This window comes from Ranitomeya imitator, chromosome 3, assembly GCF_032444005.1.
Source record: "Ranitomeya imitator isolate aRanImi1 chromosome 3, aRanImi1.pri, whole genome shotgun sequence".
NCBI classification, from domain to species: Eukaryota; Metazoa; Chordata; class Amphibia; order Anura; family Dendrobatidae; genus Ranitomeya; species Ranitomeya imitator.
In genome coordinates this window covers 524,872,878-524,889,086 of record NC_091284.1, presented here as the reverse complement: position 1 = coordinate 524,889,086, position 16,209 = coordinate 524,872,878, and the positions used below count along the sequence as shown (strand labels likewise).

General features: G+C 42.8%; 1 protein-coding gene across 1 annotated transcript in view; it reads right to left on the bottom strand.

Annotated features, from left to right (window-relative positions):
* Positions 1–1,055: 1,055 nt before the first annotated feature.
* MYH15 (myosin heavy chain 15) overlaps positions 1,056–16,209 on the bottom strand; it is a 68,830-nt gene continuing 53,676 nt past the window's right edge. Inside the window, exons 35-43 of the mRNA XM_069757759.1 lie at positions 14,488–14,603; positions 11,708–11,900; positions 6,661–6,864; positions 6,313–6,438; positions 5,922–6,092; positions 5,726–5,830; positions 3,280–3,375; positions 2,459–2,590; positions 1,056–1,177 (exon numbers count right to left, since the gene is read on the bottom strand). Of these exons, the coding sequence (XP_069613860.1) occupies positions 1,160–1,177; positions 2,459–2,590; positions 3,280–3,375; positions 5,726–5,830; positions 5,922–6,092; positions 6,313–6,438; positions 6,661–6,864; positions 11,708–11,900; positions 14,488–14,603 (1,161 nt within the window). The 3' untranslated portion in view covers positions 1,056–1,159. The remainder of the gene's footprint in view (positions 1,178–2,458; positions 2,591–3,279; positions 3,376–5,725; positions 5,831–5,921; positions 6,093–6,312; positions 6,439–6,660; positions 6,865–11,707; positions 11,901–14,487; positions 14,604–16,209) is intronic.

Sequence of the window (16,209 nt, the reverse complement as noted above, 5' to 3'; positions counted from 1 at the left end):
CATACGGCAGCAGGGGCTCAGTATTGGGGTATCAGGTGCAGTAATAGGGACACATGGCAGCAGCGGCTCAGTATTGGGGTATCAGGTGCAGTAATAGGGACACATACGGCAGCAGCAGCAGCTCAGTATAGGGGTATCAGGTGCAGTAATAGGGACACATACGGCAGCAGGGGCTCAGTATCGGGGTATCAGGTGCAGTAATAGGGACACATACGGCAGCAGTGGCTAAGCACTGGGATATCAGGGGCAGTAATAGGGACACATATGGCAGCAGTGGCTCTGTATTGGGGTATCAGGTGCAGTAATAGGGACACATGGCAGCAGCGGCTCAATATTGGGGTATCAGGTGCAGTAATAGGGATACATACGGCAGCAGCAGCTCAGTATTGGGGTATCAGGTGCAGTAATAGGGACACATACGGCAGCAGGGGCTCAGTATCGGGGTATCAGGTGCAGTAATAGGGACACATACAGCAGCAGTGGCTAAGCACTGGGATATCAACAGGATGAGGAGTTTGTGCAGGTTGGGAATAGATGGTGATGGGGCTGGAATTTGAGAAGTGAAATGTGTCTTTGTTGTATTCTCTGCAGCCGAGTCGTTGCTGGAAGAAGTTGTGTCATGTCGGTCTGGGCCAGATGGAAAAGACGGGAAAAGTGACGTCTCTATCAGTAAGAATGTCAGCGGTAAGACATTATCTGTAACTGTGCTGTGATCTCTTATATGTTCTGTAGGGCTGGTATCTACCACTGACCATATGGCGGTAATATCCATGTTGGTCTTTATACTGTATATAGACTAGCGTCTTTATATAGAGATTATCTTCAGTAATAGCGCGGTCATCTGCTCAGGTTCTCCTCCACTATTATGGGGAGTCACTGAGTTGTAATCAAGGTTATCTGGTTAGGGGCCCACTCAGAAGCTTCGCCCCCCGAGCCAAAACCCTAGCTACGCCTCTGAATAGACAATAATCATTATGATTATGAGGGAAGGAACAAATCTTACAGATTTCTGGGTGTTATAAAGCAAGAAAGGATGACAATAAAAGATACATTTTATGTGCTAAGATTTATTTTATGTAGTCGCATGCTTAGGTCGCTTTTCAGCATCAGGATAAATTGCTTCAAAGTTTCGGAAAGTGCAGCCTCACACGTCTTCTGTTCATTCCTCTTCACGCACCTAGAAATAAAATACACAATGTATATATGAAATAGACACATCCCACAATGGACAACAATATGATGGATCTCACACACATACTAATAGTATAGTGTTAGGGAGAGTACCCGTGCTAGAAATCCTTCAAACAAATCTCGGACACTCCAAAATATATAGAAAACCCACAAAGAAACACATGGAGTACATGTCCCAAAATGTAAAAATATACGTTTTTATTATAACAATATCTAAAAACATACGGTCAAGAAACTCATAACATATACAGAGCATACAATAGGGGAAACTGAGGAAAGCACTGAAAATATTAAAAAGACGGAAGACCCCAGTACGCCGCTAATACGGCTTTATAATATCAATGCCATAAAGTGCACAATTTCAGGCAAGAAAACCACCACGTTTCGCGTTGGGGCTGCGGCGGTGACCCCTGTAGACCGGACTCTGACCTTATGGGTAAGAACCACTAAATCGCCTCTAAATATGATATATGCCGCTTTGTGGTTAGCGGCACCCCACTTGGGGAGGTGTAGTGTTTTCACCTATAGACGTTTGGGTGTGGTGGTTTTCTTGCCTGAAATTGTGCACTTTATGGCATTGATATTATAAAGCCGTATTAGCGGTGTACTGGGGTCTGCCGTCTTTTTAATATTTTCAGTGCTTTCCTCAGTTTCCCCTATTGTATGCTCTGTATATGTTATGAGTTTCTTGACCGTATGTTTTTAGATATTGTTATAATAAAAACGTATATTTTTACATTTTGGGACATGTACTCCATGTGTTTCTTTGTGGGTTTACAATGTATATATGAAACTGAATAATAGCGTTTTCATTGATTGTCGCAATATAAGTACAATTGTGTTCAAATATGTTATTAGGTTCAATAATTAAATGATTAGAAATAAATAGGTACATGAAATTCAAGAGAGTAAAATATTACTTTAATAAAAATAAAAATGATGTCAAACAACTTAAATTAAAGTAGCATATATAATTTCATTTTAGTTGTCGCGTGACTATTGGAAATGAGAAACATATAATGTGAATGTGAAACACGACTAATTGATACAATTTTAATATTAATTTGCATGTTCATGAATATGCTAATAAATATTTATATTTTATCAATTAGTCGTGTTTCACATTACAGGTTTCACAGCTTAAATGAAATATTAACAGGATATGCAATGGTGTATATAGTCTTCATGCATGCAGATAGGACACTAGAAATCATGTAGGTGTATGGCTAAGCCAATAAGCCACAGTGACCAGTGGATGACATCTCACCTTCCCACCATCTCTTGATTTGCTCCTCAGTTTATTAACTTGTGATTCGGCTATATCAGCCCGCTCTTGGGCGTCATCCAGTTCATGCTGCAGTTTCTTGTATTTGGTCAGGTATTGATTGGCTTGTTGTTCCTTTGAAAGACAGTGAATTATTCGACCATTCCAAAATAGTAATAAGCATAGTTTAACATAAGGGGCTTTAGTATTTAGAGGAAATATATCAATAAAAATATGTTTACATGTGACAGATTTCCATGCATCTGAATTGGGTTGTTTGTACAGATTGTACATACAGTATATTTTTACATACCCCATTCAAGGGGGCAGCACAGGGGCTCAGTGGTTTGCACTGTCGCTTTGCTGCTTTGCTGTCCTATGTTCACCAAGAGGAAACATCTACAGGGAGTTTGTGATATTTTACTTTGGATACTCTAGTTGTGTCCCACACTCCAAAGACATACTGATACGGGGTTTAGATTGTGAGTCCCTCTTAGTATTGTCTGCAAAGTGCAACGGAATATGCAGGCACTATATAAATAAATAATAATAATGTTTTGGGCAATTAGAGATTTGGGCAACCAATATGCTACATGTGTACATATCTTTTCAGAAACCCTTACTTCTGGCCATATGGAGATTTTTGTACATCTTTCTAATTGCATCACGCTTGGACAGATACAATGCAAAAAGTCTCCAGCTGGTCCCAGCTCCACAGCACTGTTAGACTCCGCAATTATCACACTTATGGACTCCAGTTCAATATCCTACATTATTTGATGGCTTTTTATTGCTTTTACATAAACCGTACATGGTTTACTTACAGCCTCTTCAGCTTGATGCTTGTAACTCTTGACTTTTAGCTGTAATTTATCAGTCAAGTCTTGCATACGAATTAGATTTTTCTTGTCTTCCTCTGCCTTCGGGGGGGGGGGGGGGGGGAGAAAAGGTACAACAATACGGAAATATTTCATATTTTGGCAAGCATAAATATACTAATCTAGACAATACATAATGCGTGCTCACACCACCTACTTCTGCTCTCAATTTATTTTCACCTTGAGAACAGACCCTACATACAGTGGGGCAAAAAAGTATTTAGTCAGTCAGCAATAGTGCAAGTTCCACCACTTAAAAAGATGAGAGGCGTCTGTAATTTACATCATAGGTAGACCTCAACTATGGTAGACAAACTGAGAAAAAAAAATCCAGAAAATCACATTGTCTGTATTTTTAACATTTTATTTGCATATTATGGTGGAAAATAAGTATTTGGTCAGAAACAACATTTCATCTCAATACTTTGTAATATATCCTTTGTTGGCAATGACAGAGGTCAAACGTTTTCTGTAAGTCTTCACAAGGTTGCCACACACTGTTGTTGGTATGTTGGCCAATTCCTCCATGCAGATCTCCTCTAGAGCAGTGATGTTTTTGGCTTTTCGCTTGGCAACACGGACTTTCAACTCCCTCCAAAGGTTTTCTATAGGGTTGAGCTCTGGAGACTGGCTAGGCCACTCCAGGACCTTGAAATGCTTCTTACGAAGCCACTCCTTCGTTGCCCTGGCGGTGTGCTTTGGATCATTGTCATGTTGAAAGACCCAACCACGTTTCATCTTCAATGCCCTTGCTGATGGAAGGAGGTTTGCACTCAAAATCTCACGATACATGGCCCATTCATTCTTTCATGTACCCGGATCAGTCGTCCTGGCCCCTTTGCAGAGAAACAGCCCCAAAGCATGATGTTTCCACCACCATGCTTTACAGTAGGTATGGTGTTTGATGGATGCAACTCAGTATTCTTTTTCCTCCAAACACGACAAGTTGTGTTTCTACCAAACAGTTCCAGTTTGGTTTCATCAGACCATAGGACATTCTCCCAAAACTCCTCTGGATCATCCAAATGCTCTCTAGCAAACTTCAGACGGTCCCGGACATGTACTGGCTTAAGCAGTGGGACACGTCTGGCACTGCAGGATCTGAGTCCATGGTGACGTAGTGTGTCACTTATGGTAGGCCTTGTTACATTGGTCCCAGCTCTCTGCAGTTCATTCACTAGGTCCCCCCGCGTGGTTTTGGGATTTTTGCTCACCGTTCTTGTGATCATTCTGACCCCACAGGGTGGGATTTAGCGTGGAGCCCCAGATCGAGGGAGATTATCAGTGGTCTTGTATGTCTTCCATTTTCTAATTATTGCTCCCACTGTTGATTTTTTCACTCCAAGCTGGTTGGCTATTGCAGATTCAGTCTTCCCAGCCTGGTGCAGGGCTACAATTTTGTTTCTGGTGTCCTTTGACAGTTCTTTGGTCTTCATCATAGTGGAGTTTGGAGTCAGACTGTTTGAGGGTGTGCACAGGTGTCTTTTTATACTGATAACAAGTTTAAACAGGTGCCATTACTACAGGTAATGAGTGGAGGAAAGAGGAGACTCTTAAAGAAGAAGTTACAGGTCTGTGAGAGCCTGAAATCTTGATTGTTTGTTTCTGACCAAATACTTATTTTCCACCATAATATGCAAATAAAATGTTAAAAAAACAGACAATGTGATTTTCTGGATTTTTTTTTCTCAGTTTGTCTCCCATAGTTGAGGTCTACCTATGATGTAAATTACAGACGCCTCTCATCTTTTTAAGTGGTGGAACTTGCACTATTGCTGACTGACTAAATACTTTTTTGCCCCACTGTATTAGATTAAGTATGTTGCTGTTTGAACAATCATTCAGCGATCATAATGCTAAATCAGCCATACACATTTTAGTCTATATTGCTCGTTACAGCTGTTCAGCCTGGCCATACATATTTAGTGACAATGGACAATAAAAGAACGATCCTTCAAGGAATATTCTTTCAAAAAATGATCGTTCATGGACAGGCAATCTATCTTTTAACGAGCTATGTATCAGCTGACTTCATTTCAATCGATCATGGTCTGTGATCAGTTGGGTAATACAATCATGTGTTTTCCCCGATAAGTTATCATTTGGTTGAAACTGGTCATTTGCATCAACTGTAATCTAAAGTGTATCGGGGCCATAACACCCCCTGTAAACTAGATTATCCACAGCAGTCTATAGTCTGAGGCAAGCTTTATATTGAAGTATAATAAGGCCCATTAAAACCAAAGTGCACTATTAGCTTTGTCAATACGTGCATAACCCCAAAAACTATTTACCCTTTTATATTTAAAAAACACACTTTATTTTTTTTTTTTGCAATAAAGCTAAAATGTACCTATCTTTAATTTCTCTCAATTTATATAATTTACAATACCTGATATGTTAGCTCCTTGATGCGGCGCTCAAACTTGCGGACTCCTTTCAGTGACTCGGAATTGTGGCGCTGTTCTGTTTCCAGTTCATTTTCCAATTCACGTATCTAAGGCAGAAGGTATTTTAAGGTTCAGAACTTTCCTAAGATATAATACTTAAATGTATAAATGAAAAGCTGTCTATCCATCCATCCATACCCGTGACTCAAGCTTTTGAATTTGTTTCTTGCCCCCTTTGAGTGCAATCTGTTCTGCTTCATCCAGTCTCTTCTGTAAATCCTTAATAGTCTGTTCCATGTTTTTCTTCATCCTCTCCAAGTGAGAACTGGTATCTTGTTCTTTCTTGAGCTCTTCTGCCATCATGGCAGCCTAAATATACATAAAACACAATACCGACTATAGTCAGAAATCAATCCATAACTCAAGAATTCACAATAGACTATGTTTTGTAATTCCAAAACATAACAGTGACATTGGCAAGTTCTTTTACTCTCTATTTACCCCTACAATTCACTGCAAAATGTGGATAGCATTTACACCATTTCATGATGAACATATGTAATGTACATATTGGTAGGGGTAGACTCACGTCAGTTATAGCCTTCTTAGCTTTATCTTCTGCATTTCTGCATTCTTGAATGGACTCCTCAACTTCGTTCTGCATATGAGTTAAATCAGTCTCCAGCTTTTTCTTCTGATTAATGAGGCTGGTATTCTGTAAATAAATACTTATTAGAATATGGAATACAATCCAATCTTCAGTGCTTTATAGGCTTCACACACATATAACCTGGCTACCAATGTTTAAAAATGCTATTTAAATTAGGTAAAAATTCAAAATTATTGTTATCTCCTAGGGAATTTCTTAGAATATAATATAATAATTCTCAGTAGAACATAACATCAAATAAATTGTTGAAGAACATGAATTGGTGACCTGTGAATGAAGCAAGTTGACCCTTTCGGTAGCTTCTAGAAGTTCCTGCTCTGCCAGTTTTCTGGCACGTTCTGTTTGGTCCAGAGCTCCCCTCAGTTCATCAAGCTCAGCTTGCAGCAGAAAGCTCCTTCTCTCACTGACTGCGGCCTGTTCCTTAAGGTCCTCAGTAAGATGTATCGAATCATCTAGCTGGACTTGATAATCCTAAAGACATCACATGACTGATTAATAAGCCTAATAAATAGACTAAGACAATAATAAAAAATTCAATCAATAGGCAAAAAAGTTAGAATTAATATAAGAAATGAAACCATGAACCGTATACAAGTTTTAGCTCCTTAGTGATTTTGTAAACACTAAAAACACAATTGATGGAATGTATCAGTTGCTTTTGTGCCATTCTTTGTTAACTAGCTAGCAGCGGATGGCGCTCTGCTGCTTGTGGCACTTTTGGATCAGTCAGCTGCCCGTAGTCATATAGTATAAGTATAGTATAGTGTTGACTTGTGAATGGCTTGTGGAAAAGGCAAAAATGTGTCCTGTACCGTATAAAAACTGTTATGAAAAAAACAACAACCAGTGTATACACATATATAAACCAATAGTTGTAATATATATACACAGTAAGTGCAGCACTCTTTTAATCTCAACTTCTAGGTCTTGTGATAACCAGCGCGATCTCATGGGTTTAGGGAACATTCACACCTCATGTGACGGGTCCAAGTACTATTTATTTTTTTCTCGGACAGCACGCGGACCCATCATGTTTCATTGTTCCATATACATATCAGTTTTAAAAACAGTGTCCCTGATGCATGTGACTCACAGCATGTGACGCTCATCCGTTTTTGCAGCCCAGACTGGATCATTACACTAATGCTCTCAATGTGAAAAACAAGATAATTGTCACAAGGCAAAAATAGGAAAACAGAAGATGAGGAATCTGGGCCCCTGAACTGCCCCTCAGGCTAGGGGAAGCCCTGTCTTTTCTTAACTTGGGGGTACCCTTGAAGGTAGGGAGGCCCAAGTCACCGACCTGTCCCTGTCTCCTGTTAAACCCTGTACTAAACCCCCAACCCCCACCCCAGGGGGTGAACAGTGTAAACAGCACCACAAAGCAAATAAACAGGAATAAGCAATATAAGAGTGAGGGGAACCCGATACCAAAAGGTGAATGCACAAACTACAAAATAACAAAACTCAGGACTTAGCTTGTGCACGCCGCTGCAGGCTCCACAACAAAGATAATACAGCAACTGAGCTCCAAACACCAGACTTGGCTGACACCAGGGAGCTGCTACTGCGAGGTTGGTCTCCTGAAAGGAACTGTATACCCAACAGTCAGCTGATGCACCAGGTGACCTTATAAAGGATGGTGGGAGTGGTCACAAACATCAGCTGACCCAGATGCAATGCAATAACACCAGCGGCCACCGGGGGGAGAAAACTGCATTAACCCCCAATGACCAGAAAAGGAAAAAAGGTTTAAATCTGAGGGAAACCAGATCTGCCACAGATCCAAACATGGATGGTGACAGTACCCCCCTTTCAATAAGTGGCCTCTGGACACTCAACATCAGACCTCACCAGACCTACCTACGGTGAGGACGCCTCGATCCACCAGAGTTCACCTCGTCAGTCACCTGACTCTCAGGTTTATGGCAAACACGACCTGATGAAAATGCCACCAACGAAGGCGCCACAAACCTCCAGAGGGCCGACCTGGGGAATGAGTTGTGTACATGCATAACTGGGGGTAACTCCAACTGAAAAGTCCCCGGGCTGAGAATGGCCGACACCCGATATGGCCCAATCACCCTGGAACTCCAGGTCCCAGTTGCACACTTCCACCTGATGTTTTTGGTGGACACCCATATGTACTCATTCGCACACAGGTCCGGACCTGAACGTTTATTTCCATGCAAACGTTTGCCACAGGATGGAGAATTCTTTGAGGAATTGACAACAGAGGCGTCCCCCTGTGTCACTACACTCACACCCCCACAATGCTCCGAGGGAACCACCACCCTCATCTGACCCCTCCTCCTAAGAGATCTCTGACCCACCGGGTTAACCTGTAGTGAGGGTAAAGTCTTGCCCCTCGTCCCTGGCAGGACCTCTGCTGCCCCCACTGAAGGGGAAGGGGTAGGATTTAGAAGAACGGCAGAGATCGTAGCTCCCGGGCAGCAGTCCTTACACGACTGACCCCAGCTGACTACTTCCCTAGACCGCCAGTCTATGACCAGGTTATGTCTTTTCAACCAAGGAGTCCTAAAACCATGGGAGTTGGTATGCCCTCCAAGACGTAGCATGATAAATACTCTTCATGACAAGCCCCTATACGCAGATGTATATTGTCTACGACTTGTGTAATGCTCCCCTGGCTGAGCGGAGCAGAGTCAATGGCCTGGACGCTTAAGGGTTTCGCTAGCATCCTACTCATCAGGCCATGGGTCTGGACAAAATGAGCATCCACCAAATTGACTCCTGCTCCACTGTCCACAAGCACCGGAATATTCTCAGTTACCCCACCAATAACCACCTCAGCCGGTAAGGTACACTGAGATGAAAAAATGGAGGAAATATACACACCCTGGTCGCCTCCCTCCACACGACCAGGAGGGCGCGGCTCTTTAGATGGTGCAGGTACTTTGGCACGTGCTGGGCAGACATGGATAAAATGACCGGTCTGCCCACAGTAGAAACATGCCCCTACTCCACGGCGAACCACAGACAACCAAGTTTGGGAACCAACTCCTCCCACCAGCATGGGTTCGTCCGCCTGCCCAGGTGTGTCCTCCTCCCTAGCAAGGACTATAGGGGCACATTTGGTGTATGCCTCTCCCTCAAGCGTCTATCCACCAGGATGGCAAGGGACATGGCGGCCTCCAACGACCTGGGGGCTGCGTACTGCACCAGAGTATCTTGCAACCTAGGGGACAGACCCTGCGCAAAATGGCTCCTAAGGGCAGGGTCATTCCACTGTGTGTCTGTGGCCCACCTCCTGAACTCTGAACAGTACTCCTCAGCCGGCCGACCCCCCTGTTTGATCTTACGGAGTCGGGATTCCGCCAGGGAGACGCCATCTGGATCACCATACACCAGAGCCGTAAAAAACTCGTCCACTGACCGTAGGGATGGTGAATCGGTCAGCAGGGAGAAGGCCCAGGATTGGGGATCACCCTTAAGAAGGGAAACGATGATACCCACCCGTTGTTCCTCACTCCCTGATGAACGAGGGCGGAGCCTGAAGTACAACTTGCAGGCCTCCTTAAAAACCAAAAATGTATCTCTGCCTCCAGGGAACCTGTCTGGGAGAGATATCTTGGGTTCAGGTTGAGCCTGTACCTGAGCCGAGGCCCAAAACCCCAACAATTGCTGCAGCTGCTGCACCACCTCACAACGCAGCACCTTACTCTCGTCGGTGAGAGTCTGTAGCAATTGGGCAAAGACCTGCATCTGGGCCATGGCTCACCAGAAAAAAAAAGGAATGGTTGGTTATAAAGGTTGGTGGGAGTGGTCACAAACATCAGCTGACCCAGCAGCAATGCAATGCAATAACACCAGCGGCCACCGGGGGGAGAAAACTGCTGCATTAACCCCCAATGACCAGAAAAGGAAAAAAGGTTTAAATCTGAGGGAAACCAGATCTGCCACAGATCCAAACATGGATCGTGACAATAATCTTGTATAAAATAAATGATGTAACAAAGCAAGCTTCCAGGACCTCTGAGGTATGGTATTTTATCTTTGCTAGCCATTAAAAGCTATCATAACTACAGGATTATCTTTTTTTTCACACTGATAGCATTATATTTTCTACTGGCTAACACTATACAAAACCCCTTTTTTTCTTTTGACCATTACATTGTAACGTGGCGCGGGGCGGTAGCCGTAGGTGAGGTACTCGTATTCTACGCCCCGGCACTCTACAGGAAAATGGAGGTCCTGGCTGGGTGTGTGGACTTTTATTATGGGGCACTACCTCTGTCCCTTCACTTTAGCCCCTCCCACTCTGGGCTAGTTCCGAACATTAACTTTGTCTCTCCATGTTATATCTACCTAGTGCTGGGCAGCACACTACTCTACGACTAATAACATGCATCACTAAACATACACCACATTACATAAATACACGTGTCTTCAAGGGGAACGTGAGCAAAACTTCCACCTTCTTACAACATTCTGAAGATTCGTGTCAAACGGATGAATCATGAAAGACAGACTGAGTAGTTCAGTGTTGCATCCAGGTTTCATCTATTTTTAACTGATTCATTGTTAAGAGTCAATGGGTAATAAAAGTTCAGACAGCCTAACTGCTTCAGTGAAAAAAAAGGGTTGGGACCCCACTTCTGCAGGAAGGGTATTTTATATGATATATTTCCAAATGAATTTATTTTTATAGGGTTCGCTTTTTTAAGTAAAATATAGTCAGGAAGGTAATCGGTCCTCTTTAAAGGGATTGTGCACTACTAAGACAACTCCTTCTTAAATTATGTATTCCCTCTTGTAAGACAAAAAAATCTGGTTTTCATCTGTCGCATCGATGCCATTCAAGTGATATCGGTGTTGGGTCTGCTGGCACTAACGTGATATTATTGCGCCATGTGAACTGTACAGCTAATCAGCAAATGCTGACAGGATGAAGTGCTCACACTTTCCTAGGATAAAACTCAGATGTCCGAGGAAAGTGTGAAAGCTGTAGCCCATGGGTGGCCATTGATTTGTTGCAGTGCTCTCGTAGCATAACAATGTCAGGCAAGTACCATCAGACCCAGCACCAACATCACTGGAATGGCAGACAGGCAGGAGGGTGAGAACCTGTCTTTTTAAATTTCACATGGTGGAAAACAGCATTTAAGAAGGGGTTTCCAAATGGTGGGCAACTCCTTTACATATTGCCCATCTGTAGTAATCTTTATTAATCTCAGTTTCATTTGAGAAGTATTTCATCTATTCAGAAAAGATATATACCTATCACTAGTATATCAAACCATATTGTCTCCTCACACATTTAGCTGAACTCTGCTATTCCCACGCCACACACCTTCATCTGCGCTTGTAGGTTCCGCATGGATTTTGTCGCCTCCGTAGCTTGTCGAGTTGCATGACTTAACTGAATTTCCATTTCATTCAGGTCTCCTTCCATTTTTTTCTTAAGTCGGACTGCCTCATTTCTACTTTTGGCTTCTGAATCCAAGTTAGACTGCAAAGACTCAATGATACGCTGTTGGTTTCTCCTGGTTTTTGTTAAATACATGAGAAGTGAATGTAAGAATGATTACTTTGGTATCTAAACAGTTTTACATTGCCAGAACTAGGCTATGTTCACACCATGTTCTTTGATAAGAAGAATGGTAACACCTACTTGTCAATTTAGTCATAAATATTTAAGAGGAATAACAGGAACAACATAGTACAGAGGGGAGAAATCATCAAGGAATTCTACTTTAATGGTGATGACAATTTGCTAATGATGGCGCATAGTATATTTGCACAGCAATTTGTTATTTTTCACACATCTCACCATTTTTCTAATGTATCTGGAAAAGGAGATTAGCTGCAGAGGGACAGGCCTCATAAGGACAGGCAGATTTCCCATCACTAATGCCTTCAATTGCAGCAAATTGTTTCTGGTGCTAGTAGATGTGCCAACATTAATTGAGAGGCAATAAATTGCACTTCTGCACATTTAAAAGGAATCTATCAGTGGGTTTTGGTATCCAATCTGAGAGCATGAGTAGGGGCGCAGACCCCAATTCCAGCGATATATCACTCACTGGGCTGATGCTGCAGTTCTAATGAAATCTCTGTCTTATCTGCTGCAGATCTAGAAGTTTTCTGAATGCTGAGCTCTATATAACCCTGCTCACACCACAGATTGGCAGCTTTTTGTATATACTGTTCATAAACAGAAAACTGCCAATCAGTAGTGGGGGCAGGGTTATACAGTCCTCTAGTGGTAATCTCCTGCTGATAAAGCAGTAATTTGATCAAAACTATACCAAACAGCCCAGTAAGTAACACATCACTGGAATCAGAGTCTCTGTCCCTACATTATTTGCTGTGTGGCGCCCCAGGGTCCTGGTCGTCGCAGTGGTATTGCTTTCTTCTCGGGGAGAGTGATGCTACGCTTGGAGGCAAAGAAGGATAACTGCATCCAGGTATCACAAACATACAACCCATTTCACACTCTAGGCCACCAGGGGGAGCTCTTGCTCCTATTTATTAGGTCACTCCCCACATAGCTAAAACTGGTTACCTGTAGGGAAAGTTAGTCAGTTGCTGGCTGAGCTCCGCTCAGTTAGTTGGTCCCTGGTAGGGGTGGGATCCTGTCAGAGATCGAGGGAGAAGGACACGGAGCTGTGCATGCCCTCAGAGCTGCAGCTCCCAGAAAGAGACATTGAAGGCAGAACTGTATTACAGTGAGCGTGCAAAGAAGTCGTAGCAAAGGAGTGGATACCAGAAGGGGACCAGCCCTACACAGGCTTCCTCCTTCTGAGGCGCAGAAGCCCGGTAGCCGGAACACCGAGGGAGTAATGATCTTTATGCCTTGCTCCAGAGACCGGCAGGACAGCTAATTTCACGTTATCTGTGGGCCCTACACCCTGGAGGCATGGTGGCACCCCTTAGAGGCTGGGGCATGATAGAGTCCCTATAAACCGCCTCAAGCCACCAGTCATATCGGTTTGTCCTGTCCTATCCGGGGGACAGAGAGAGAGACTTTACATCTGTGAGGACCTTATGAGAAGCTTAGCCGTAAGGGACTACAAAAAAGCAGCACTAGAGGAAGGCTACTGATTTCCACCTGGACAAGGGAACTCTGGACTTGCCTCCAAATCGGCCCGACTCTCCCTGCCCTGTGGTCTGATGCCCTGGACTGTGGATGCTGAAGTCTTCAGTAAAAGTAAAGAGACTGCAACCTTGTGTCCTCGTTCTTCTCTGCGCCTCTCACCATCCACCATCTACACACCGGGAAGTCCTGGGTACATACTTCACCTGTGGGAAGGTATACCATCTAGCTGCCATAACATCACCCCAGCGGACCCCTTAAAGCAGCGTCGGTCACCCTGACTGAATACCACAGGTGGCGTCATGAACATTCCCCTTAAAGACCTTTCCCTTTTACACAGACGTCCCAGGGCCACGGACCGGGTCAGCCACCGTGACATCCCCCTGTGAACTGAAGGACCCGGTACCGAGTACCCTGCTGCCCTGACGGGGCAATCCAGCTGCTCTTAGATTAAATGACAAAAACCTGGTGACAGATTCCCTTTAAGATTAAATTGGCACATTAAGCAAATTTCACCCAGATATTTACTAAAATTAGACATGTCAGGAGAAATGACAGTTCCTCCTAAATATACCTGCTGTATGACCGAGTCTCTGTGAAACTGACTATTTACCATATGCAATCTTCAAGGTTCAGCGTTCATCAAAATTTGTACTATGAAGGTTGTTTGCTCTAAATAAGACAGGACCAGATAATAATCTCTTTAGACGTGAAACTTTGTCCAGCTAGAATTAATACTGTAAAGCGTGAATCCATTGACATATAAATCGGTGACAGATGGGGGCTCACATATAAATGATTGCTAAGTACTACAGGTATTTGCCGTATAAACCAGTCAGATTTCTTAAAGTCAGGTCTGCAAATAAAAGCTATGGCAAGCCATCACTCAAGTACCTGCCTGCACCAGACTTCATACATGAGACCGGTGGTCCCACAATAGAGAACTGCTGATTAAGATTAATTATAAGGGAGCATCTTTAATTTTGATCTCCACACAAGAATCACAGGACAGTGGCCACGTCTGCAGATAATACCTTATATTTTCCGTCTCTTCTTCTTTTTCTGACAGTTTTCTTTCAAAATCTGCTTTTATTTGAGATACTTCTAGCTGGAACCTCAGGGTTTTGCTTTCTTCATGTTCAAGGGCACCCTTATAAGAATGGAGAAAAATCACGTATAAACTTTTTTATGCTTATACAGAAAAATATGATCCACCAAATCACCAAATTGTTGTAGGAAAACATCTGTTTAAAATGTCTTTTTTTTTTTTCGCAACTCATGGTTGCACAAAAAAAGTTGCGGATTTTATGCCAGCTCCAGTATCTTAGGGCTTAGGCAGCAGGGGGCATAATTTAAGCTACAAAACTGGCACACAGGAGCTGAAAGATGTGTGAAATTCATTAAAGGGAATCTATCAGCTGAATCTCAATCCCCAAATTATTCATATGTGCATGTAGCGCCTTAAAAGACAAGTCCAGCAATACCTTTACATGGCCAGTCCCTTCCTCTGTTACTGTGAAATCGCAGTTTGAATTGATATGTAAATTAATCTGTAGATGTATGAATGTAGGTAGATGTATGAGAGCCTCTGTCACTCCAGCTCTATTACCCACTCTGCTTGACTGATGGCTCCTACACATCATTGTGCCTTTCAAACAAACAGGAGGACGTGGTGCTGAGTGGAGAATAGAGCTGGAGTGACAGAAGCTTCAGATCACAATAGCTCTTCAGCCTCATTTGTATATCAATTCAAAATGATTTCTCAGTAATGGAGGAACAGACTTGTAATTTAAAGGTATTGCTGAGCTTGTTTTTGAAGGTGCTACATGCACATATAAAAAGTTTGGTGGGGGGCTAAATCCTGCTGACAAATTCCCTTTAAGTGTCAAATGCCTCTTAATGATTTCTAGCACATCTCACTCCAGTGCACTATTCATCAAGGCTTCTGAACAAATCAGCAGTCTCGATGAATTGATGGCCTTGGTGTTTGGCCAAACCTAATCCATATAAAGCCCCCATGAGCTTCTTAACAACATGTCATTTTTAAATGGTGTTTGACACTTTTTCCTTTTGTATTCCCCAATATATAAGCAGTGTGTTATTGTATACTGTAGATGAGATATGCTATGGGTGGGCAATTAATTTTCCACTGGTGCCACATGTGAATCTCGGATTCTTGTGGAGCTTTGTGCTAAGCACAATGATTGGCTGCAGCAGTGATATGTGCAACAAGTAAACAGAAACTGTGGCAGCGGCACAGAGGCAGAGCGGTACCTGGGGAAGGTAACATCAAATCTTACTACTTTAAAGTGGTTTTCCCACAAACAAAAGTTGCATTAAATCAATAGATTATTCGAATAATAATAATAATAATAATAAGTTCCACTATTGTATGGGTTTAAAAAAATGTTCTTGTGCTGAGATAATCTTATAAATGTGCCCCTGCTGTGTACTGTGTAATGGCTGTGTCTGACCGTGCAGGGACATGGTCTGATCATACCACAGCTCCTGGCCAGGGGAGGAAGCAAAAGACTATACAGACAGGACTGCAGGGGATCACAGCTGATTCTTTTTGTGGAGTAAAACATTTACCTGCCTTATTTTAAACAATATTTTACTTCAAATAAAAAATCACTTGTGGTCCCATGCTATAATGTCTGTACACTTTTTTTTCTCCCCTCCTGCCCAGGAGCTGTGGTATGATCAGACCATGTCCCTGCACGATCAGACACAGCCATTACACAGTACACAGCAGG